Source organism: Venturia canescens, chromosome 8 (assembly GCF_019457755.1).
Source record: "Venturia canescens isolate UGA chromosome 8, ASM1945775v1, whole genome shotgun sequence".
Lineage (NCBI taxonomy): Eukaryota > Metazoa > Arthropoda > Insecta > Hymenoptera > Ichneumonidae > Venturia > Venturia canescens.
The window spans coordinates 12,747,100-12,774,027 of NC_057428.1; the positions used below are offsets into that span (position 1 = coordinate 12,747,100).

General features: G+C 42.8%; 1 protein-coding gene across 2 annotated transcripts in view; it reads right to left on the reverse strand.

Annotated features, from left to right (window-relative positions):
• The window catches only part of LOC122414411 (retinal homeobox protein Rx-like), a 44,020-nt gene that overhangs the window by 8,264 nt on the left and 8,828 nt on the right, over positions 1-26,928 (reverse strand). For both annotated transcript variants that reach the window (XM_043425670.1, XM_043425671.1), the window contains exon 2: positions 19,152-19,378. In XM_043425670.1, the coding sequence (XP_043281605.1) occupies positions 19,152-19,378 (227 nt within the window). The remainder of the gene's footprint in view (positions 1-19,151; positions 19,379-26,928) is intronic.

The window sequence follows — 26,928 nt, forward strand, 5'->3', positions numbered from 1 at the left end:
AAGGTTTGGGAAAAAATTCGAGACGATTGACTTGTTAGTAATAAAGATGAATCACGTTGAAGATTGAACGAAATTGATAATGAGAACTCGTATAACCTCACATCTGCTTATTTCGGCATTTTGTTTCTTCCTGGCTTAGCCCATTCCTGTCATAGCCTTCTGTCTTTTTATTCATACTTTTTTCTTGATCCATTTCCCGTTGTGCTTACCCTTTGCCCTCTCTAATGCGATTTTTAACATAAAAAACTGTAGTATTTCCGTCAAGGACGAATGAAAATTTGGTTTCAGTCAGCGATGGATCCCGGATCAATTAACGGCTTGTAATTTCATTCGCCAAGAGATAAGTTGAAAAAATGTATTTACAATCTCGAATAAATAACTCTGACTTGAATTTAAAGTGACGGCGTATCCTTAATCAGGGATTAAAAATCATCCACAAAATAAAATTCTTCGAGCACGATCTGCCTTAATGAGCGAATGAAAAGAGCACAGCGAAAGGAATTTAAACTGGAAAAACAAAGTCCAACTGCGTGCTCGATGACTTATGGAATTCCAGTGGCTCTGAAGGGCCATTGTCGAACGTGTGTGGATCCTGCAAACACGAAATCCCGCGTGAAGTGCCTAATGAATGATAGGAGAGCATCGATTGACTGCTCCAACTCCTTCAGACGATTTCGTATTCGAAGGGTGCGCGCGCTTCGTGTATGCCCTTATAGATGCGTATATTTAGGTGCGAGCCTCCATTAAAGACCTATCAGTGTAATCGCAGGGGTTAGATCGTAGAATAAGCCTAGATACACTGTCGAGGGTTAGAGAAAGGGAGAAATGGCACAAGGACCAGTTGTATGAGGAAAATATACAAGAGGAAGAGAGCGAGGGCGAGCAGGGAGAGACAGAGAGAAAGATTGAACTCTGCGGAGAATCTCCAGGCTCGTGCGGTATGCACGTCCGATCGAAGGGCGGTGTTTTCGAGAGGGTTCCAGTCTATTATTCCCGCGCTTTTTATACACCCCCTCCCCTCTGGCTCAACTCTACCGTGCCATTGCCACCACCATCATCACCAACCACTACCCTCTGTCAAACTGTCGGGCAAATTCAATCCCAAACAGTCGTTCTCAATCGAGTGTGTGTGTCTCTTTTCTCCTCCCCGAATCCTTGAAAAATAGGTTATAAGTGTTTCGTACTCAGACAAATTCAATTATCCATTAACGAGGCTGTACAGTTGCTGGGTCGAAAGAACGAGAAACTGGATTTGAGCACCATTTTTTTTAAATTGAAAATTTTTTTTTCAAATCGTTTTCTTTTTTGCTTAGTCTAGCCAAGTCAAACGAAAATCAAAGGGGAACTGTGATCAAGCTTATTGCTTAGAAGCAAAAGAAAATTTCGTGAAAATCCAAACGTGCGTCTCTTCGCTCTCGTAAAGCTCATTCGAAAATAGGAAAATTCGTTTTAACGTTGATTTTTGATAAACGCACTCATTGAAATGTTTTAATCGAAAAGTCAAACTAGCTACGTTCCTGTGGTGACTTGTGTGTTTTATGCAATTGCAAAGTATCAAATTAGTAGCACAATGTGCAAATGACCGGCGAACAAATCGTTTTTTCCCTTTGTTCTCTCGTAAAATGGGAAAATAAACGATTCCTGGATGTGTCCGTGTACTTGGAAAGTGGTAACGACGCACACAGAGCAAAAGAGTACAGACAAATTATGAATTGTTGTATTTACAGTTGGAGAAACAAGGAAAATGTGCACGACGGGAATAAGAGAGCGAGAGGAGAACACGAGGGGATGATTTTATCTCTGTGGCGCAGCATCCCTTACCGGCTTCTCGTTTCTCGGTGAATTTCCCTGGGACAGCTCACTAATAGTCTCGACAGCGTAATCGGATCGCGTTCTTCTCGGCGCGGAGCTATATGTATCTTTATATACATGCTCACGCGCACACTTTTATTGCATAAAATATTGCATGAAAATTCTTGAAATAAAATATAAATATTATCATCAATTTTTCTTCATATTACGCTACCGTTATAACGCCAATCGAATGAGAAGATTAAACGTTTTTTTGAGGTTTCGCAGCTTCTTTTTCACGGAACAGCTAAATTTGTTAATTTCTATTGTTGAAAAGTTCCATGCGATTATTGACCAACATATAATATTATGTCGAATTTCGAGTTCTCTTTTACTCGAAAACAGCTTTACACTCGTCGACTAATCAGCAATGGCGATTGAAAATTGAAAAGTAATATTCTCCGATTCGTCGATGTTTTGAAAACGACAAATTCGTGGTGAAGTTTTATCTTCCGAATAATTTGCAAGCTGCTTGATCTAGCAGCTTCTGGAAATGGGGGCGTACACGTTAATATTTTCTAGAAAAAATTCAATTTTCCAAACGAGGCTTTCCACAGCGGTCTGAAAAATCGTTAAAATCGATTTTTTGCAAGGAGCTTTAAATTGATTCATTTGCCACGGAATCGCTCATGTACAGATACTTGTATACAAACACGAGGGCACGATGAACGACGGAGGCAAAAAGTGAAGGCACGGGCAGTGGATTTCTCGTGTTTATGCGTACGAGAGAGAGTCTGAGAATGAGCACCACTGTTAGCCTTCTCCAATAAAGCCACCCCTGTCGTTGCGTGTAATCACCCTTAAACACTCCAACGCCCCGAGTCCGCTTCTAGCCTCGTATGTCTCTCCCTTTCTCTATTTCTCTCTCTCCGTTTTGGCCTCGCGACACAATAATGCGCTACAAATAACATCCCAAACAAGACCCGATTTCACTTTTATACAATGAAACCCTCTCCGCAGTCTCGACGTCATTGATACACGCGGAGACGAAAATAAACGACAAAGGGAAACTTTGATAACGGGAGAGTGGAGAGCGCAAGATCTCGAAAAGCAACGTGTCGTAGCTCGAAAATCATCGAAATAAGTTTTTCCATGCAGTTATTTCGTTCACTCATTTCTCATAGTTAGAGATTCGTGATTTTTCTAAACGTGATTTTTCAAGATTTTTTTCAAATGGTTGAGCATTCAACATTTTTGTCCAGACGATCGTTCAAAAAAGCGTCAGCGTCATTGGAGTATAATTCCATCGAAATTTTTCTCAAATTTTCACTTGGGCTTCCAGCTGTCTGATCCGAAGAAATTTTCTTCCTCCGTTCCCATTTTCGTCGAGATTTTTCGTACGAAATATTCGTCCGAATCGAATCGAAGCGAAGAGCGTCGAATTTGGACGATCGACTCTAAAGAGAGGCTAACTCGAGCCATTTGTGTCCCACGTCGTGTGACATATCCTGGGACGAGCTAACCGCAGTACTGCAGCTCAGTGCACCACTGACAAGAAATGGAGCGGGCAAAAAGAAAGAAAAAGTAGAGAAAAAGAAAAGAGGGCGATACGAAAAACGGTGCTCGATTAATTCGCCAAATTAGCCTTATGGCTCTCGTGTATTTTGACACCGGTCCAAAGCATTGTCTTACAGAGGCTCTGCGGTCCCGTATCTCGTTGTCGCCCTCGCTCCCCTTTTCCTCTCTCTGTCTTTCGATGAACCCGGTCTCGCAAGCGTGCTTGAATGCACCCTTTGTAAACCGGATCGCAGGTATATCACGCAGCAATATGTTTGCCCTACATAAGGAACGAGCCTGTCAAGAGAAAGAGAGGAAGAGCGAGGGAGAGAGGCGCGGAGAGATAAAAGAGCGAAAATCGCGAGGGCGTGCTGCCGCTTGTGCGCAATTTGGCAGTTGTCATAGGTCATAGTTCTCGCTGTTGTTTAATTGAAAAGAAGAAACAGAACGAAAGGGAGAATAGAGCAAAATGTTTGAGGGTGCTACGACAAATATAGCCAAGGTTAGATGAACTAGTGCGATTTCAATGGGTGTAGTTTGAGCCGTTTCTCTGCGCCACGGATTGTTTTATCGCCTCCGCAGCCTCCGAAAACGGGCTCTGAATTGAGCGAGATTTTTTCGATGCAGCTGCGGAATAACGACAAAGTTTTGCAGCCGTTTACTCGAATCGGAAAATCCTCTGGCACTTTCACCGAAACCCGAATTTGCTGCTGCTGACCGCGATGAGCTGCATTCGAAATATGAAAATAAGTGTCGAGGGGTAAATACGCATTATCGAGCATCGACAGTGTGTTCTTTTCCCGGTGTTCTCCAGTGGCAGTCAGGCGAAGAAACGTTGCTGTAATAACTCGTAATAAAGCCCAGTGGAGTCATATTAGCGTCAGGAGCACGCGTGGCGCGAGACCTTTGCACAAAGGGTCTCGTCCGCCCTCGGCAAACACTGCGACTTTTGATGATTATTAACTTCACAGGGCGACTGGGAGTGTCCCGTCGAGCGAGTAACAGAGAACGTTGCAAGGACAGCGAACGCTCGCGTCCAAGCTCTCCTTCGTCCTGCACACGTGTATACGTACATCGTCTGCACAGACAGTAATCTGTTGCCCCGGAGGCACCAGCACCGATTTCCCGCTGCTCCTGGGAACCAAATTAATAGTTGCGGACCCGTTTGGATATATCTTCCGATATTCTCCGTTTGCTCTCTCTCTATGTTTCGCCTCTATATTATATACGATGTGTACAACATCCAACGAATGTGAATACCGTACGTTCGAACACGTATATTCGTTTTGTATGTGCACGTGGGACTGGTAGAATATTTCCTGCATTTGACAACTTTGTCTATCTTCAATGAACAATCTTAGTCTCAGAATCTCGCCACGAAAGGTCGCTGCGGCGGGCAGCGGTGCTGGGAATTCTCAATTTAACGACGATCTCGCATCGAGGCTTATTGAAATTGTTCCGTTAGGGCCTTAGGATTCGTGGCTTGGGAAGAAAGCACGTTTGCTTTCAGAGCTGACATTCGACACTCGATTCTTCGAATAATAAATCGCAATTTTTTTCCATTTTATTTCGATGTAAAGTGGAACGCAATTTCAATTTCGAAGCAGAATTACTTTTTTGATGTTACAAATGCGGCTAAAAACTCTTCCGGAATTTAATGTTTCCTTGTCGCATCTAGAAACTGGCAGTGTCTCCTTACCGAGTATTGAAAATACGTATTTTTTATTCGTAGACATTTTTTAAATTTGTTAAATACGTTTATATTGCCCGATACAAAAAGAAATTACGTTATCCCCAACAAAAACTTTTTAAAAGTGGACTAATTACAGGGAGGAAAGGAAGCAAAAAATTCTAGAGGAAAGCACTAGGAACATAGTATCTCGGGGATTAATTTGAAAAGCAGTGATAAGAATTGTTCTATCCACCATAGTAGAAAGACCAATACCTTTTATTCAAAAGACTCGAGAGTGTTTTTCTCTATAAGCGTATCGTAAAAAATGTTTTCAGTCACTTCGGCTCGGGCAACCCTGAAAAAAAACTATTTGTATGGTAAAACGTCACACGTATTTGGTCTATATCGGTGTATTTATCATAGAGTTTACTATGCCAACAGTGAAAATTTGTGATTTACAATACATTTGCACTAATCAGTAAGTGCAAGTCTGCCATGATCGAAAACAAAACGAAATATAATTCTCGCGTGCTTTTGCTTTTCGCTATTCACATAAAGCTGTTTAGAATCGAAGGGTCGAAAAATAGAAAAATTCAAAAAATACTACGCTGTTCGTAATCGGTGCCCAAATACTTTGAAAATTCTTGAAAAATACTATTTCCTCGCCATCCATACGAATCCGTTATCTCCGTGTACGCCAAGTATTAAAAACTCGCAATCTTGTTTATAATATTTATTATATTTCTTCCTCCAATTATTTACTCTGTATCTTCGCGAAAATACAATCATACCAATTCGATCAAGCCAAGTGCAATTAATACCTGTTTTTACTATTTTAAAAAAATTGCGAAAAAAATTCAAGCCTTTGAACAAATACTTGGGGTGCGTGGTTTTTCGTAATTTCGCAGGGAAGATTTAGCTGCGAAATAAAATGTTGTGTCGACGTATCCAAAGGCGAAGAAAACTATGTCGGGAGCTTGTGTACTGGTTCGGAGAGGGGTGCCTTACACGTATTAGGTGACGCGCCGCGAGCCGGGGAACTACGAGATATATTGTGTAGTGAGATCGGAGCCAGAAAAACTTAGGAGAAGCATGTGAAACGGATATATTTTTAGTGACATTCATCCAGGAGTTCCCTTTCTCGCTCTCACCCTGTATTATCTCGGGGCTAAGGAAAAAGGAGAATGAAGAAAGTGAGATGGCGGTCTCGTCGAGAGGCCGGCTGGCTGCCTTTGTAAGAGATCCCTCCGGGCTGCATTCTGCATCTAGTTTTAGGCAGAGCTCTTATATATCGGGTGTCCAAACGATAAAGGTGAGACTATTGCCGGCACGTCGGGCAATGATCCGCTCCCAAATCGGTCACTTTCATGGCATTTGCTTCTGGTGGATGTGCAGAGAGACGAAGATCCGAGGGGAAGAAAGGTGTGCGCCGGTGTGTTGTCGCGATGACGCAGTGTGCTGCGCGCATGTAAGAAAGAGCCGAGGCAAGAAACTCGATCTCGGGTCGAGGACGCGCGGCGTTTTGCCAGGCGGAGTAAAGAGCCCCCCGATCGAGGAAGACGTTGCCTCGTTCAAGAGAAAGACGAGAAGGATAGAAAAGGAATAAACATCAAATGAGAGTAAGATGAAGAGGAAGAAAAACAGCAAAGCCTGAAGGGTAGCCGATAACGGAACTGAATACGTTTGTACCTGGTACCGACAATGGACCACGTAATTCGATTACAAGGACCGCCAGCTAATTGTTAATTGACGGTCTCGCCGACAAAGCTGCGATATCTGGCTCTTCAGCCGCTTCCTTTCCAGGCCAATTCTCGAGGTCCTTCGCGTCTGCAGGTATGTACATCGCGTTCTAAGGTCATACCTCATTAAGTATTGCGTAACTTTCAGCCGTCCCCTGAGAACGAAAACCACAAGAGAAAACTCCCGGGCGTACGTTTTTTTGTATGCCGCTGCTTCCACGGCGCCTGGCGCTGTTTTAAAATTCCAAGGAAATTACGTCCGCGTTCGCACTCTGGTGAACGTTCACCGCACATTTGAAAATAAACTTCGCTGATTTCTCCTGAAATCTACTGAATCGCTTCTGTTCCACCGGGTTCAATCGCACTCTTCGTGAACGCCATCAACTCATCACCGAGACTCTTCCTCCCGAGCAAAAGTAGGCATCTCGTAGTAACATGGACCATTTGAACTTGCCGTTCGATGACGTCGAAATTTTCCTCCCACCTCGTTGAGGAGATTCGCACTCTCGTCGACTCGTTCTCTTTCGCTCCGGGACCGTAATCCGATCAACAACCCAGAAGAACGAAAATATCATTGGACTGGCCAACCATTTTATATGTGACCTCGAAATATCGTTTTGAATAAAAAGCTTACTAATAAGATGCAGTACGATTGAAAGCGGAAACTAACGATTTATGTTCCTATTTATATGTTCCAAAAACAGATTTGTTACATCGTTCGCAGTATTTTTCGAAGCAGTAACCGCGACGAAGCGGTAAAGAGAGAGAGGCGTCATTAAGGCACTCTTACATGGCACCCAGTGACACGTGTACCGCTTCTTCCATTCTACATTGAGCGTGTGTTCTATTGAGAGAGAGAGAGAGAGAGAGAGAGAGAGAGAGAGAGAGAGAGAGAGAGAGAGAGAGAGAGAGAAAGAGAGAATAGTACGGTGGAGCCCGGTGTTTAACAGCTAATCTGCCAAATGAAGTGTTTTTGTGTTTGAGCACAACACTCCGTCTCAATGGAGAGTAAAACCGCCCTCGGTAAAGGGTTGCTGCCGACATGATTGATGCTCGAGGGGAGTTCGTTGCTCCATCCTTTCTCTCTCTCAGACACATCCGTGTATACGTACATCGGCGAGTTCCCATTGCTCTCCCATCGCCGGATAAGGGTTTCTGGTCGCGAACCCAGCACGCTTGATGCTGCTTCTCCCGCCGACTGAGCGAGAGCCACGAACGACTCCGGCAACCCTTTTTACCGGAGCTCACCGCCCCCGCACTAAACGGAGTACTTAATTGAGCCCGCAGACCTCACGGAAAACGATCGACGGACAGCTAATCTTCCGGTGTATATAAACACACACAGACAAGTACGTATAGATTTGCGACGGTTACAGCTCCGGATGAGCTCCTCGGTGCTACCATTCGTCCACGTCCAGGCGATCAACTTCCATTCTCCTTTTCTTCGTTTCTCGCGCTCTTCCCGCTATTCCCAACGATATTTACTTTTCCCGAAGACCCTCAACTCCCTCGCCACAACCAATCTCGTTTTTACAAATGAATGCCAACGAGACTAAAACCGGGATAATACTAAAGAAAATTGCTTGCTTCTCGCTTCCTTGCGCTTCCAATCCACATTATATTACGACCACCGAAATAGCCTCCAGTAGATTTACGCAAAGCAACGAGTATTTTGACGCATCGTTCGCCAGGGAGAATGGCACGTTCGTTATTAATCGATTCGACCTTTTGAAAGCATCCAAATAATCAAAAATTCGTTGATCATCTCCTAGTGGAATCGAACTCTTCCAAAGCATTACGTTTCCAGCCCAAAAATGTCTCCATTTTCCCAACGAAGTCAGAAAGCTCCGTCCCAACGTTCAGACCACGTGCATACACACGAACTCCGTGTATCAAGGAGTCGAGGACACGGTCTAGTGGATCTATCGAGTACAAACACGAGGATATATCGAAGCCAAGTTTTGTGTGGCTCGCTACGACGTTAACGTCCTTACGATGGTAACCGCCCACCTCACACGAGCCTCTATTCTCAGTCCTCGATCTCCCTCGCTCGAAACACTCTCCACCCTCATCTTCCGCCTGGCCTCTCTCTCTCTCTCTCTCTCTCTCCCGCTCTCCAGTGTCTCCCAGTTGCCTTCGAAGCTGCGCGGGATGGTTAGATGCACGAAAGGACGAACACTGGCCGTAATGGAGTTTCCAAATATTCGGGGAGCCCTCGCTCAATTTCGAACAATTTGCATTTAGGGTGAAGCGCAATTAATAGGAGCGGGGTGTGTGCTGCAGCGTTGCTTTGCTTTTCCTCCACCTATAGACCCACACTCCTTCGCATCCATACACAAAGCTTTACATTACACTCGTGTATAATACGTACAACTCATCCATACACACGCTTCGACTTTGTGTGCGTATCTGTGTGTGTGTGTGTGTGTGTGTTTGCCCGCACGTTGTTCCTCGGTCTCGCGCGCCATTCGACGCCTATTAACACTATATTCCGTTGAGTTTAGCATATCGAGGGAGGAGGCAATATTGAGTTACGCGACAGTAATTATAATACTCGTTAGACGCGACGCGCTCGGCAAAAGTTAGAGCTTGTTTATGGGGCGGATAACTTAAGGGAAGCGAGAGCAAAGGGGGAGCCTCGGTCCTCGTCCACGTGCGCATTTTCCAATGTGCCTCCATCCCCGTACATGTATATGAAATTTTATATAGTTACAGAACTCGGTTACGAGCGTGACGGTGCGGATGTGCATGTATTCCGATGCGGTTACGTGCGCACGGTACATATGCGAGGAGATGACGCTACCAAAGTATTTACGAAGAAGACGAGAACGTTCCAGGCCCTTATCACTTCGTAAAACCACCAAATTAATTCTCGAGATTAAACGGTACTGGAGGAAGCTATTGACACGTTAACTGTTATCAATATTAAGGAGGTTTTGCCCCTGCGATATTGCGATCGTCGGCACGTCTCTTCGCGGCCCAGGGATTCCGGGATTTTTCCCGTATTCTTCATCGGGATGATTATTTTTTTGCAAATGCTTCGGAATAAGATTGACGCTGATCGATCATATTTATTCTCGTTCCGAATATTACTTGGATAATACTGGTTCACAAGGATTTTAGGCGGTTTCGAAAGCAACAATTCCCGAAGGTGTAAGATCCTCGGAAATTTTCCATCAGATCGGTCCCATCATTTTTTTCAGATTTAAGTCGTTTATCTCACGATACCTTTTTTGTCGGGTACTCGGGAATTGAGACGTTCGTATCTCGACCTCTCCGCTGGATATCACAATTCGTTTTATCCGTTTCTTCGCTTATTTTTTCTTGTTTTTTTTTTTTTTTCTTTTTTTTTCATCGGTGTGGTTTCGTCGCTGCGCGGTACCTTTATTTCATACATCTGTCCTCTTCCATCTTTATCTCGCTCGAGGCTGCTCTCATAGCGGCAAAGAGCACCCTTCGACGCGTGGCTTGCGGCAGGTGTAACTCGTCCCACGGTCTTTTGCTATTTTTCGCAGTCCCTTTTTCTCCATCAAACTGAGCGGCGGTGGCGCGACCCCTGCTCCTCTCTTCGCGCCATTCCGCACACGCCGTCGCCCCCGCAGCCTCCAAATCCTCTGTGTTTCGCGCCCGTTTCACCGGCGAGTGCGCTTCTCGCACGCCTTTTGCCTCCCAGCCATTATCTTATTTTCCGCCCGAGAGCATCACGATCCCGCCGAAGAAAAACGATCTCGCGGAAGAGCGAGCACCGCTCTCGAGAAACGGAGAGAGCAAAAAAGCTTATGCTGGGGCCTTGCGGATGCGAACGCGCGCGCGCGCGATACCGTACGAAAAGTGCGGAAAGAAAACGTACAGTAATTTCATCCCTTTCTTTTTCATCCCTTTTTCCTTACGAGACACGAGCACCTCACTTCCCTTTCGCTTCCTACGCGTCTCCTCTTCTTCCCTCATCAATTTCACGCTCTATTCTTCGCGAGAGCAAATTCAAGAAAAATCGACGTCTCTGAGAGCCACCGTTTCACCGCTCATCTCCGAGAATAATTGAAATAACGAATTCAGATTGCATCGATCAGAAAATACCACACCGAGAGATAAAAGTCATTGGAACAACGAAATGCGGCATTACGCGGGGTGGATTACAAGTTTAAAAATGCTCGAACGACCAAAATTCTTTTAGATCAATAATTTTTTTTTACTCAACGCAGCATTTTCGGAGCTCATAAAACGAAACGACTCCGTGCGCGCACATGCCAATGCTGCCTCGAACTCTAAATATACGCTCTTGTATTCACCGCAAGCACATCTATTAATTTGATTTATGTCCGGATATTGCTGGACGGTTATTAGTCGCGGTTATCAACGCGTATGAGTGTTATTGTACGCGTTATAAATTATTCTCATTCCGCTTCCCCTCCTCGTTCGTCGAGAAAAGTTCGAACAGAGTTTCCCCAAACGAGGGACCCGCCTCGAATGTGACAAAATTCACACCGATGTCACGGCAAACCGATTCATGAAATTTTATTGCTCAACCGCATCGAAAGCAAACTACGAAAAAACAATAACGACAATAAACGATGATAATGTCTCGCGGTTATCAGGATCTCGCTGTTTCCATTATCGCCTGCTTCTGATCGCAACGCAGCATTCGGACCTACGCGGCATTACGAGCATTCACTCCGTGTCGAGTATTAACGTGTTTGTGGATATAAGTACATACGTATGAAGACATATTGTTCGGATAAATCCGACGAGCGTCGTCTTCCAGGGTGGAATAAGTGAGGAGCACGAGCCAAACTCAACAAAACACGGAGCAACCCTCTGTCACTGTGTAACTAAGGGGATTATTCCTCGATTCGGGCAATTCCCGAGGCAATTCCGACTCACCGCATCATCACGGTTCTTATACACCCCAATATTCCCACGGGGGGCATTTATTTGCGTGTGTTTCTTTATGTTTTTTTTTTTTTCTTCCATTTTGCCTAATGCTTATCCGATTTTGACGAAAGAGGCGAAAATTAAATTGGATCTCTCGAAACAATTTGCGAGGAACTAATCAGCGATATTGAGAATGACGGAAGTCGCTTTTGTATACGAGCTGAAAATTGTTTGCTTGCCGTCTCGACGATTCGGGTAGGGTTCAATGTGCAAATATCCGAATTGTTGAACGGTCGATGTTTCGAAATTTTTAAAGCTGTAATAGAAGATTGGAGAAAAATAAGTTATTCGAAATTCTTATTTCCGATCAATTATATTTAGAAGATTACGTGTTTAATCGAATATTCCATCTTTGAATTCGTATTTACTCACGGAAATATATATTTCGATAGTTTTCATTTCGAATGCAATTTTAACAGGCCATACGAATGTCAAAAGTTCATTTTTTCGAATTCAAAATGGAGAGTAGCTGTTTTATAGATAGTCCAGAGAATATAGAGTAGCAAAAAATCGAAAGTGAATTTTTCGAGCCTATAAAACTTGAATATGCAGAATGGCGATGGCTCGAAAAGGCGAAAGCCAAAATGGCGTGTAATTTCAGCTCCACTGTGTTTCTTTATTTTGATCGGTCGACTTTCTAGCGTTTCGCCATTTTGACCGTTCGACTTTTTGATCTTTCAGTATTTCAACCTCGGTATAATATTTATTCTTTCGTTATTATATTTTCGAAATTGTGAATATTCAAAGGATTGCTGATTATGTAGAAATTTGAATCGAAAGAGCGATAGTCAAATTTTCGGAAAATCGATATTTTAGTCCTCGTTCTATGGACGATCGTTACATTCTATTTTCGATGTAAACGTACTTCGAACTTTGAAGTTCCTACGTTATTCAATTTCGACATTCAAAGCTCTAGTCGAATTCATCTGTCTTCGTATTATCATTCGAAGATTATAAACTCGAGATTTTAGCTATTCGAAATTTTGAATCATTCTAACATTTTATCCCCATCCCAATCACCGTATTTTTTCAATCTAAACTTTGTTTGCCCGGCTTTTTTTTCTCGTTGCCATTTCCATGGTTACACTATTGAGCTTGAATAAATAAAAAAAAAAAAAAAAAAAAAAAAAAACGGGGCTAAATTTCACCTCGAATTAATGCGCTGAGCTCGCTCCACCGTTCACTGTGCGTGACCAATTTTCGATCAGGGACACGAGGGCTGCATATACACAACACCCCTTTCTTCGGATACAACGTGCAATACATAATTCTCCTTGACACCGGGTGAGTTTCCTAGTTTTGTGAAAATGAGACGGGGTGTGCTCGAGAGTCAAACATTACTCGCCCTCCCTCCCCCCCCCCCCCCCCCCCCCACCGGCCTCTTTCGTATCACCTGGTCGGTAATCGTTTCGTGATCCTTCCACTTCCTAACAGGTGAAATACGAGATAGTGATTAAACTCCAATAATATCGAATTAAGTTACTGTACATGGGAAACGTGTAATTAAAACTCAAATTCACGGTGCTGTTCGAATGAAAATCGATATTTCAGTAGTTCTTCGAACTTACGATTCGTTCGTTCGTTTGTTTCGGAAATGATTTTGTACGATAAATAAGAGAATTCGATGCCTTTGCACTTTTTAACTGAGAAAAAAAAATCGTTGTAACAAGTAAATGTCTTTGGTTGCTAATTTAGTTGCTTCGTCTAACTAACATCCGCTGGCGATAAATAAGGAATAGTTCATCCATCCGAGTCACTAAATTTTTGTTTATGTGATTAACTGAACGAGCGAAAGCAAATCTTTTGTTCGAAGAATTTTTATTCTTCAGAGCACCAATTTTTTTATTTATACTCCCTACTTTTTGGTCGAATGATACGTCATTTTGTCAATTCAGCTAAAGTTTTCTTGCCACGACACAGTCTACGGAGATTCAATATACAATTATTTTCTTAGCAACAAATATGACGTTAGAGGAAGCCCAATATCGTCACATAAGCCTCAATTTCGTGAATCCAAATCACTGTCTACTCGAATCATTATCTAAATATTTTGTGAAATTACATAAATATTTTGTCGCGCATATGGGACTAAATATTTATGTTGAAATGAAGATTTTTCGAGAGTTTCAACCAATTTTTTTTTCAGTGTGTACGTTTCCCCAAAATTTGATAAATTTTCCTGTCGCGATTTCACGCTGTCCAATCAATTTTTCATCCTTTCGTATGCCTCTCGATCGAAAAAGTGTTGCAAGGACTCGAGAAACTACGGAATTTCTATCCACCAGGAGAATTCACGAACGAGAAAGGGGTATAAAAAAATGGAAGAAAAACAATATTCCGTACGAGAGTGAAGGAGAGAGAACCGCATTGGCAAATTAGCTGGGGCACCGCGAAAAATCAATCTCCCTTTTTCGCCCGTATCGTAGCGTTTCCTCTGTCGTGTATCGCAGGTATCTGTCATAGCCAATTTCGAGCGGTGGTCAGTTCGAAAATAGTTCGTTGCTGCGTGTTTCCTATATATTTGAAACTCTCTCGTTTTTCTCTCTCCCCGCTGCGTCTCGCTCTGCTCTTTTCATCGTCGAGCTTCGCGGAACGAAACTCTTTTCATTCACACGAGTCACCACTATTCCGATGGGTTTTATTTCAAACGATATTCCCTCTGTCCATGGGATCCAATCATTCGCGTTATATAGCTTCGCCAGGATTCCTCGTTAAGCTCGTTTCGAACCGTCCGACCTCAGATTCCAATTTTTCGATGCTGAAAATACTCCGATTCGGTCCCGACCGCACGATTATTGTCCGTTAGTCCGTTTTCTTCTTTTTCCACTTCCCATTTTAGTGCTTAGCCCAAAGAAATCAATAAAACTATACTCGAGAGTAAATTTCCGGGAAAAAATCATGAAAACTTTATTTGAGAACGTTTCAGGCGTGAATTAAAGAGCGAAGGTGCGTTTCCGCGCTGCACGAGCAGGCTCCAACCCCCTATCGATTTTGTAACAATGCGAATGCAAGCCCTCGCATAATTGCTGTTCGCATATATTGCATAAATATAACAACGCTGTGAAAAAATGATACACTCACAATGTACCGATCTCTTCATACAATATGTATAATGATTCTCTGGTGCGAGAGCTACGAAATCGTCGAATTAGCTGGATACACACTATTCCTTTATTTGCCGGGGTTCGGTATACACGGGAGAGGATCGCGTGACAGGAAAGGTAACGTACGCCCCTGCCGACAATGTTGCCTCGATATAATATGAAGTATATCCAGGACTGTACAAAAAGCGTCGAGGCAGAAAGGGACTCGCTCGAGTTGCCCGTGAGCTCGTGCTCGCACACAATAATAAATGGCAAAATATATTCCTGAATACATAATAATGAGTGAATGTTTGTACGCTCGTATATCGGAAGACGTACGAGCTCGAATGAGCGTAAATTCACACGTAACAAGCCTTTTTTCTTTCTTTTTTCTATTCTGCGCCACGAACAAATGGAGGAAACGAGCGTTTGGCTTTTATTACGAACCGATGCGTAAGTACCGTGAAAATAAACGTCCGCGCTTCGTTTATTTTTTCCATACACTTCGACGCGACGAACGAGGAAAAACAATGCTCTCCCTACGTGTAAAGCGAACGTTGAAGAAGATAAGTGCGTGATAAAAGCCTATGATCTGTAAGCGATACATTTAATTCGATTTTTTTTTCCAGGCGCTCTCGTGCCATTTCGTCGCGGGGCGTCGACGCGTGACGACGTTTCACAGACACTTTTATCCACTGGGAAACGCACAACGAGGATCTTTCAATTGCCATATACTCGATTGATGAAATGTCGAGATTGTTCTATCACGGAAAAAACTCCTTAAAAAATGGCACTCTTTGAAGGATCACTCACATTACGAACAATACGATTAAATATTTTTCATTTGACGTTAAAAATTTAAAGGTTTTTGATAATAATCTCACTACGAAAATAGCATCTTCAAATAAATAAACGTACACGAATATATTGACTAGGGTATACAAGGTCGCATAGAGGAATTAGCGTGGAGACAAATTGCGGGGGTGTTGGAAGCAAAGGGCTCTCATGCGCGTAACCAGCAGCTGCGTGCACCCGGGAGTCATCGATAACCAACGATCATTCAGCTACGTTTACCGTAAGCAACCGCTTCCTCCCTCTATCGTATAATCATTGAATTATCTGCCTCATTTGTATGGTCTATTCTATAACATTAGTGGCGTACGTCATATAATTATAATAACCTTGCACTAATAGTGTGTCGGCATTGTTATCAATGCCCCTCTACTTAGGCATACTAGCGATTCAGTGAATTATTACGATACCGTTCGTGATTCGCTGAATTGAAATGATTGGATATTTGTAATAATGAGTTCCACGAAATTTTTATTTTCTCGCGTTAAAAACGTAAGCGAATTACATATCGACTGAAAAACCGTTTTGTTTTGTTTTTTCCTCGAATTTTGAGAGTGAAATAAAAATCGAATGCAACAAAGTGGCATTTTTGTGATGTTACACCGAGACAAAAATTTGGCTGAAAGACTCGCGATAAATGCTCAATTCAACTTAAATATTTAGTCCCATACGCCCGACAAAATATTTATGTAATTTCACAAAATATTTAGATAATGATTCGAGTAGACAGTGATTTGGATTCACGAAATTGAGGCTTATGTGACGATATTAGGCTTCCTCTAACGTCACATTTTGTTGCTAAGAAAATAATTGTATATTGAATCTCCGTAGACTGTGTTGTGGCAAGAAAACTTTAGCTGAATTTACAAAATGACGTATCATTCGACCAAAAAGTAGGGAGTATAAATGAAAAACTTGGTGCTCTGGAGAATAAAAATTCTTCGAACAAAAGATTTGCTTTCGCTCGTTCAGTTAATCACATAAACAAAAATTTAGTGACTCGGATGGATGAACTATTCCTTATTTATCACCAGCGGATGTTAGTTAGACGAAGCAACTAAATTAGCAACCAAAGACATTTAGTTGTTACAACGATTTTTTTTCCCGAGTGTCGTTTCCTGTATATCGTAATTAATTCTCGATATTATTGGAGTTTAATCACTATCTCGTACTTCAAAAATAATAACTAAAGACATTTAGTTATTTGTTATGATTTTTTTTCTCAGTGTACGTGACGCTTTGATGTGGAGCTTCAAATATATGTACAAATATTGAACTGAGAAATATAAGTTTTAAATATTTGATATACTTTTTACTGGGAATTTATTAGAGGAACAAGATTGCATGTTCATATTTATTGGGAATCTTGTTTGCTGAATAATTTGCTGGATATTTTCGTGTTGTCCCGAAACGTTGCAACGATTTTAACAGTAATTTATCAAATATGATGAATTCAGTGGAAAAGCAAATTAAAAAGCAATTCGTTGGACCCTTTTATTTCTCATAAAAATCAATCGAGACCACTCTTTGATTATTAGTCGAGGAAAAAGTAAAGAGGGGGAAACGCGCATGTGGCCTGCGGCACGCCGCATCCCTAAAACCGTCCGGCGTTACCCGATTCAGCCCCTCGGTTCTTCACTGCCTATATCCAGCTCACTTTTGCCACCATAGCCTTCTATCATTGGGCGACTGCGCGCTCGTATACGCGGTCCGCGATTAATCTGACAGACGAGATTGGCGCACGTTGTCAATTAAAAATGATGAAACCAGGAGAGTAGCTAAGCGGCTACCATTCCGTGCGCGGCTTCGGTTATCCCGAGCATTCCGAAGATTCCCTGGATTCACTGCATTCGTGAGCCACCCCTTTTACGACCATTGCCGACGGATAATAAAAGTACCTAAATTTTGTTCAATCGATGGTATTGTTTTATGCATTCGAGAAGGAATAACGTTTTCGTAGAACAATTGAAAATCGAGAAAATGAATTTGTCGATTCGCCAAAATTTTTGTCGCATCAAAAAATCGTGTCAAATATAAAACGGGAAGCGTTGATTCGACGTAGAAAATCAGTTCGTAAAAGCGCTTTGTTTTCAAATATTTGTCATCACCGCGAAGACATCGTTGAAAAAAAAAATGTTATTTCATTCGCCACGATCCGAGGGTACATTTTTTGGATTGACATTTTGCTTTTCCTGCCAAACCTGCTCGATAGTAAAACGCGTAATTAAATTATGAATTCGGCCAGTATTTGATGGATAATGCGATCGAAATAATTCACTTAAATTGCTGAAATAGTCGGGATAATAATCCACCAGATACCGATGAAAATTGGAAAAAGTCCGAGCGGCACGGGGAACAGAGAATAGATGAAAAAAGCTTGCTCGGAGGGTGGTAGTCGACAAAAGGATGAGACGAGACCTGCAGAGACAGAGTTCATGGCGTAGCGAGTATGTATCCGTCAGAGAAAAAGAAAAGGATTACCCGGGCGGCAGGTTTAAAACGCAATTAAAAATTTTAATTACTGTTTCGTTCTGTGGATCGGTCAGCGTTGCGTTCCGCTACATCGAGACGCCAGCTCATACCCTCGCGGGTTATTCGGTCGAGTCGATGCGTAATTGTGAGTGTATTCCACAAGTTCGTGCGGCGGGGCGGGGAATTAAAGTTTTCTGGCCAGGGCATAAAAACAGCGGCGGGACGAAGCAGAAATAAATGTTCATTTCGTTATTTAAATTTGTGTATTTAATTGAATGAATTTTAAGCCGTTGCTGGCCCCACAATTTTCAAAACAAATTTTCAACCCTGATTTCGCATGTGAAAAGCTCTCGAAGCGAATGGATTTTCTGGCAACGTCAATCAATCATTTTTAATAAGTTTATTTTGTCTCTCATTTCATACATTTTTTGTGCTAACAAGTTTTAACATCGATCGGCGTGCCATGGCGCCACCGAAGAGAAAATTTTTGGGGAGGATTGTAGCAGAGATAAAGAACGGGAAGGCACAGGGAAGCGTATTGGAACGTGGAGCACGAGTCCTGACTTTACGAGGTCTTGGTACGCGGATTGGAAAAGCCGAGGCGTCCTGTACAGTTTGCCCAGGCGAAAGCTTCGCTCTTACGTCTGGAAGCTCGAAATTTCCTCTCCGTCGCTGCCCCTCTTCGACTGCGAGATCCCCTCGAGCCGGCGTTCTCGCGAGCATAATCGATAAGTCGTAGGCACGCGACTGCGTGCTTTTATCGCTGACACGCACATAATTAATCTAATTTGGTTTAATAAAGCGCGCGAGACGAAAAGCGGGGTGGAGTGCGAGAGGTTACGAAAGGCGAAAGTTGAGCAACGAATTGAGCGTGGTAAAGCGGAGAAAAAAACTTAACAAAGTTATGAAATAGTGACGGAAGAGCTCAGTGAATTCGGCCCTCCTCGTCGAGTTTGTTAAGCTTTTCAAACTCTGCAAGCTCGTGAGATCAAACACTCGATAATTATTATTTCATAAAGCTTATCGAGCTATAAAAACACTTGAAAAACTCACCTGTACTCGTACTTCCGGCAGATTGACCTTCATCGCGAGCTCCTCGCGTGAATAAACGTCCGGATAATGGGATTTTTCGAAAGCTCTTTCAAGCTCGTGAAGTTGAAACGTTGTGAACGTCGTGCGATTACGACGATGCTTCTTTTTGCCGACCACTTCGTTCAACTCGTCGCCGCATCCTGCGCCGGATTCCTCGTCGCTTCCGGGCGAATTGCAGCTATTCTCGCCTGCGAATAATCAAACGAATGTTTCGATTTACGATTCAGTTTTTCCGCGTTCACTCCAACAACTCGAATCGTTGGCAAATACTTTCGGCGAGGATGCAAACGGGTTGAGAAACGAATCCCAAATTTGTAGTTTCTCTCATCCCCCCCTCTCTCTCTCTCTCTCTCTCTCTCTCTCTGTTACTAAATGAATACACAGCAGTCTCGGAGGAAAATTCAGATTGTACAAGCATGGTTTACAATGGGGAAGGCAAAGCTTCGCCGTCGGCTAACCAACGACCTAATAACCCCACGCCATGCACACGACTTGATTGGCGGCTCTGTAGCGACTAATTATCAGCTACAATCAATAATCGAATCGACGTTGGGTCGGAAAGACTCCTTCGGGGCAACCTCTAGGTGCCAAGTAGTTGATTCCGTAGAGAAACCGAAAACGATATATTCGATCGTTTTTACCAAAAGCTGAAACGTCGAGACAAAATTCAAAGACCGGAGGACGACTTTGGATTATTTTTTTAATAAAAAAAACAACTGCGTTTTTGTGTTTTTTTCATTTGGTACGATTTTCATTGACTATTTGAGCAGTAGCGAGCGACGATGATGAGAGAGCTGTTCGACGACACGAGCGTGCGAGGAGAGAATCGCAGAGTGCTTGATTTTATCGAGTGGACGTCACGAGCTCCATCGTCTCTCTTTTTCCCCTCCCCATATTTTCGATGTAAAGAAGTTCTAGTTCGTTCTAGCTACTTAAGAGATTGACAAGGCAAGATAACGTAATGGACACAAAGAAAACCGGTGCCACGTCGATGGACCGTCGTCGCACACTCGCACATTCGAAAGAGCTTGTTACGAATACTCTTCCTACTTTTCTCTGCGTGCGTACATACTTCCAGACAGACACAGAGAACTGTGAATTTTGTGGAGCGGAGTGACTCGTCGCAGCGTCAGAAACTAATGGGTCAACACACGTTGATTGCCGATAAATTCTGTCAAAACGCCTGCGGGCTTTGGACCCAGAACACTTCGAACGTCGATTACTCCCTGTTACTTTTAATCGAGTTAAAGTTCGTAGCATGTGAATAACTACAAATATGTGGATAGAAGCTTTGATCAGCATTAGACAGCGTACATTTAGATGCGATTTGAGAGCATTTTTTCCAGAATATTGTTCCATCGCCAAAAATCGAGAAATTAAGGTAGGATGTAAGCTTGAACGTCATTCTGAAAAGGAATTCGGAAATTAGTCAAAAAAGCGTTTTCCAGTCACCTTCGAATGTTTGCGTTGACCGATGAAGAAATAGGAAGACGCTCAACATCGAAATTGATCAAAGAACCAAAATAAAAACGGTTTGTCGCATATTCGAATGTTTACATTTCAAATATATTTTTAACGGAATTAGATCGAATGAAACATGACCAACGCAAAGAACAGAGTTGTTTTAAATTTCCAGCTATTCATGTATCCGATTACTTTTTTATCAACAGCTTATTAATACGATTATTGAAAACGTTGTTCCCTCTTAAAGTGGGCTTGTTTTGCTTGTTTATCAATTGATCGAGTGGTATAAATTAATCCTTTGCCTTCACAGGTTAATCGAATAACCAGTGTTGAAGATTGAAGGAGGATACGGTGCATACACACATAATATACGGGGACCGCATGTACACCGTTGCATAATCCAAGCCCTGTGATCTTCCTGCTGCCTCATCGTCTGCATCTCAAGTTTTCGGAGCGTCTTAATTCATCGTAAACGGGACAGAGCCAGGGGGAGAGAGAGAGAGAGAAGAGTCACTTTTCTCTCGCTGCTCCCTTCACGCGAAGACAAGACTGACAGTTCCTCGTAATCCTCATAATGCATCTCCCCGCGTGTAGCACGTATTAGTAGATATATTGACGAGTGAAAGGCATCTACTCACGTTAATATCCCATCGTATATTTAAAGATCTCGGAGCTACTTAAACGCTTTTGCCAATCGGAGAATAAATCATTAAAAAAAAGATGGACGTTTCGATACTCACTGCTCAAAGTGTCTTCAACTAATTGATGGTAATAGATAATTACAGATTAGAAAAATCTGACGGTCGAATTTCATCCTGTCAGATGGGAGAAAAACTCTTAAGGAGGGTGGCTACCGACGATACAATGTTGCCATGCTAAACCATGTTAAATACATTAAAAATTTCAAAATGATAAGAATTTAATGAAATTTGGTGAACATATTCTTTAGGGCCAAATTTGACAATACAAATTTTTCACGATTTTTCTTCTGTACAGTTATCGAGTAATTGATCACTAAAGTTCAAGTGTATAAGCATAGCGTTTCCATATATATAGGTATATATTCCGGACATAAGAAATCTGCTTTAATGCGTAATTACTCGATAACTAAGCAGAAGAAAATTTTGAAAAAAAATGGTGTCTTCGCACTTGATGTTGAAGAACATTATCACCAAATTTGATCAATTTCTTATCATTTTGACGAGTGTAGCCACCCTCCTTAAAGCCGATTCATTAGCTCGATTATTCACTTCGAAATGAACAAACTTTTGTTCTTCCTCCATCATCATCAATTGGCGAACCTTTATTTACGTCTTCGCAAATGCGTGTTGTGTCTCCGACCCTTTCAACTTCCAAGATCACACAGGAATGAGAGACACACAGTGAAACCGACGATAGATAATTTTTGAAAAACCACAGCAAATCGATAATCACTATTGAAATTTTTCGACGCGGATTCTCAAACAAACAGAATACCTTCCTGAGGGTATAAGACCTTAAGGTACTGAGGAACAGGAGAAGGGTGGATAGCCCACGAACGTGCGTCCATTTTCCTTACCCCGTTGCCGATAATTAGTAAGCACCAGGCGTTATAATCAAGACATTGAATCTTCGTGAATAGCCAGCTCATACCTCCACTTCTCTATGTACATGAGTAAATATATGTATTTAGATACATAATACGTTTATATCTCCATATATTACGAAAACAGGCTCAATATGGTGGCGTTCGTATGTGTGTGTGTGTGAGAGAGTGCTGCATCGAGTGTTGCAGCAAGAGCAAAGCAGTTGAGAGACCTGCAGGAGAGGGAAATGGAGAGAGTTTGTATGGTGCAAGTTTCGTGCTTGCGAGTTAAACGGATTAAACTTGGCTCTTTCTCTCCCAGTCTCTCTCTCTCTCTCTCTCGCTCTGATGCTCACGCACATTGGATCTCGATCTCACTAACTTATTCTCTCGCACTGTAGCGTGCTCGAGTTATATTATTAATTGATGGTTCGTTAGCGATCAACTAACGTTGGCTGTCGCTCGTCCAACTTTCTTTTTACCCCCGTCGTTCCGAATGCTCATCTTACAGCTTCGTTTTTTTCCAAACTTCTTCTTCGCTTAAATCCGTTTATGACGTGCAAACCGAATTATAAAAGGTTTTTACTCAGCTCCGCGTCTTCGAACGAGCGAAAGGTTAATGATTAAAGTGGTCGGTTTAAATATTCGGACAGCTCTGAATTCATGGATTAAAGTTATTGATTGAGACGCCTGAGAATACACAAAGCCAATTTATTCTACGCAACGCGTCTCGCAACTAATAACCCGCGTGGGCTCACGCCATTTTATAAAGTCGAACGAAAATAAGATCTCGAAGCTCACGAGAGACCAAACGGAAGACACCAACGGCTAATATGGCTAATATATGTATGTGTATATGCAGCTAGTTTGTAGAAAGAAGCACGAGAGATGCCGTCAAACAGAGAGCTTAGCTCACCGACCAAAGAGGATTACTGAATTTTCGTCGGTCGACGAACGATTTCGAGAAACCCGTGAACACTCGCTTCTCCTTCAACCTCGTAGTTTCTGTACGTAAACCTATCGCTGGACCTTTCCTTAGCTATACAGGGTGTCCCGACACACGTCACTAATGTCCCACTAGCTTCATTTGCAGATCTCAGATTGACGTTCCGCAACCCTTCAGAAGTTTGCGCTTCCTTGAGAGTATGAATCAGTCGGCTGAGCTCACTTGGAATTTTCGAAATCGAAATTCTTCGACTTACGCAGGGCGATGGCAAAATGGGCGGACCCTTTTTGGATCGGTCGAACTGTGTCAAAAAATTTCGATTTCGAAATTGCAGACAACTCTCTCGCACTCGGAGATCCTCTTAATGTGACGAAAATTTGAAAAAATTGGTGTGCTATTGATTTCCCGTGAACGAGCCAAATCGAGTGTGCGGTGAGAAAATCTGAAAATCACAAAAAACGTTGGTTTATGCATTCCAAATGTGTTTTAGAACTCGAATTCGAGTCGCTTCTGCGTCGCGCGTCACCCTGTACATGGACGGAGACATTCTGTTAAGGATCTCGAGGTTCTCTTGACTTGTTGTCTTTGTGCCTCGGCCGTGTTTCTCTCGTTTATATTTCGAGCGTTCTCTGTCAGTCCAGAAAGCAGTAAGTGGTCCTTATTTCAAACTTTGCAATTGAGGCTCGCTGTGCGTAAAGTAGCACTTGGATTTGACAACGTTTGAGGTCGAGGTGACAGATCCCAAGCTCTGGATTGAGGGGATTTATAATTGCAACAAAAACAAAAACGGTTCGTTACAAAATGGAAGATGCAGTACCTTTGCGAGCGGTTTTATGGGGCTTCGAAGTTTCGTATTTTCAGGCTCTTTTTTGTTAAACCCGACAAAAAATTTCGCTATTTCTATCAAGGATCCGCTCGAGTTCGTCAGACACAAACTAAGTCGATTCTCTGATAAAGAACATTGAAAAATCCATTGCATGCACGCCGGGCCGAAATTCTTCGCGAGCATTACGCGTAAGGCGTTTGCGCAAAGGCTCTTAAGCTGTCATCGGGTTTTCGCTCGAGCCCCTCGGGTTGCATATAGAGTTACACGTTCAGCTGCCTCGAGGGGTTCGCGGAGGAGAGCGATGCTCGATTTTATGAGTCTTAAATTGATAACAAATGACATCGCATCCTCGTCGCACACGAGAAGTGTACGAGTCGTTAATTCATTGGAATTTTGTAAATCGAACATGAAATGGAGACGTCAAGTTTGAGTTAATCCGCTCTCGCGGCGGGTCTCCAGTTCGAGTGCGCGGAGCTCGAGAGCTTGGGAAATATCAGAATATTCGACATGGCGACGAGGGGGAGGTGAAATATCGCGAGATTTTGAGGAATCCCTGCCTCCGCCACGATTTCTCTCTCCTCTTTCGCTGCCTCTCGCTGCGTACTCCCCTGGAATCTCGAGGCTCGGCAAACGCGGAAAATCGAACTGTCAAGTACAAACAAACGTGCCACAACGGTGTAGAACCTTTGAATTTCCGTAGCAAGATATCGAGTCGCGAACCCGTGGTGTTATAACGGCCGACGTCGGTCTCAAGGCATCGGAAACCCTTCATGAGTCCCGAGGCTTCTCGACGATTGCGCGCGAGTAACACACAAGCGACGAATCCTTCACTGTTACCCAAAATCACCGAAAAGTTTGCCTCAGGCTCTAAACATCCGACACTAAAATAATCGTCGAATAAAATAGAAATCCAGTGCGGTCAGAGCTCACAGTAGTTCACGAATAAGAAAAAAACTCTAAGCAATAAACCGAAAGTGCGATAGTCGTCGAGTCGTCACTTTCACCAACAGAAAGTAAATAATATTGAGTTCGAGGCAATTAACGCTTTTATCTTCACGTGTTATGAATATTAATCCATCACCTTAGCTTAATTTTGATTAAGGAGCAAAACAAGGAGGTCAAAGTTAGCAGAGAGCTCGGTGAACAATTCTCAGCTTATTTCCCTTCATTTTTATCACTCTCATTATCACATTATTCATGCTTATTTAACATTTCATTCGTTCACGTTTGCTCGTGTTAAGGAGGTTCTTCCAGCCTGTGCTCGTTGCGTTCAACGCGAAGGCTCTTCGGCTGTAATACTTCAAAACTCATGATTTGTTTTTCCGTTTTATACCTGTACAAATACGCGCAGTGGAAAGGGTGTGCAAAGAACAAAAGTCATAGCCTGCCTGGTCTGGGTAGCTCCACTCTGCGGTAGTAAAATTTAAGTTCAGGTAACAGCAGGCAACGTTCATTATAATGGTAATCAGGGTTACCATGCGCCTCGTTATCGTCGCCGGTTAATAATTTAATTGTTTCGTGGCGTGCTTGTGCTTTATTGGGATATCTCTGGCGGGCATCGGACCCTTTCGCTCCAATATGCTTCTTTTTAATTTGCCCCACCCGAGCGCCGACTTTGAGTCGTGTTTCCTCTCGTCTCTCTCTCTCTCTCGCTCGCTCTTTTCTTCCCCATTTACCTCGTTCCATCTCTATTTGACGGCGAATGTGTGCGTGTGTCAAACGATCCATTGCACGATAAATTTCGACTCGATACATGCGAATGTCCACGTGCTTGTAACACTTACGTGTTAGTGCCGACTGTGAGCTCGGAATTGCGTGACAGTTTACTGCTATCCTTGTATACGTAGAAGCGTGTGTGCCTCTAACAGGGGAAAATAGGGGGGGGGGGGAGAAATGGAATCAAAGTTAAGCCTCCACGAGTCTTTTTTTATTTTTTCTTTTTTTTTCATGAAAAATGAACCTCGCTCATTTCCTGGTGAGCTATGAAACTTTGTGTATCAAGAAAGTACGATACACATTTGTTACTTTTATCTAGGCTTTTCTTTCTTGTGCATATGATTAATTAACCACTTAACAAGCATTTTACAGCAATAAACTTATTAAAAAGGAGGGAAATGAACGATCAATCGTGAATGCGATCGTGAGTGGCGAAAGATCCAGGCAGCTGAATACTGGCGCGATAGACGAGACAGCGAATTAATTACGGGGGAATAAGGAACAGGAACGAGACGAGAATTCGGTGCAGCGAGGACGCAAAGTATAATTCATGTACGCGGTTGCATAGTGCGCCTATACGAGTGTGAATTCGTACGTGTATTAAACTCGTACCGTGACTTAACGATACGCTGCATTAGAGAATTGAACGAGGGGTATGAGGACAGAGAAAAGCAAGAAGGAGAAAGAGAAAGGGCGAGAGAGAGAGAGAGAGAGATAGAGAGACGAACGTGAAACACGCGAATTCCGGTTGCGGGCTGTCGATACCTCGACGCATGTTAACGTCGATAATTACGAGGCAATCGCTATAATTACACGACGAATCACACCGAGACTATAGCCACTAATTGGTATTAGTGCTAATGCACGTGATACACGCTCACATTCTCATCAAACTCGCAGCTACAATTTCATCTGTATATACACTATCTCTATATGCATTTCCTGTTCAAGCCATTGGTAGATCTCGTTAGTTTTCCGTTCCACCTTCGTTCATACGTTATTGCTTTTCACTCTACATTCCTATCTAACTTCCCCTGTTGTCTACCTCGTCCCCGCTCCTTAATAGAGGTCGTTACGGATCATTTCCCGAGAATTACCTTTGTCCGAATGATACACGTTTCTGCTTGGGAATACGCAGCGACGGTATTCCTAACAATTTACGATTTTGCAATCGTCCCATTTTCCATTTGCGTTCGCCAGAATTTTTCCTTCCGACAGTCAC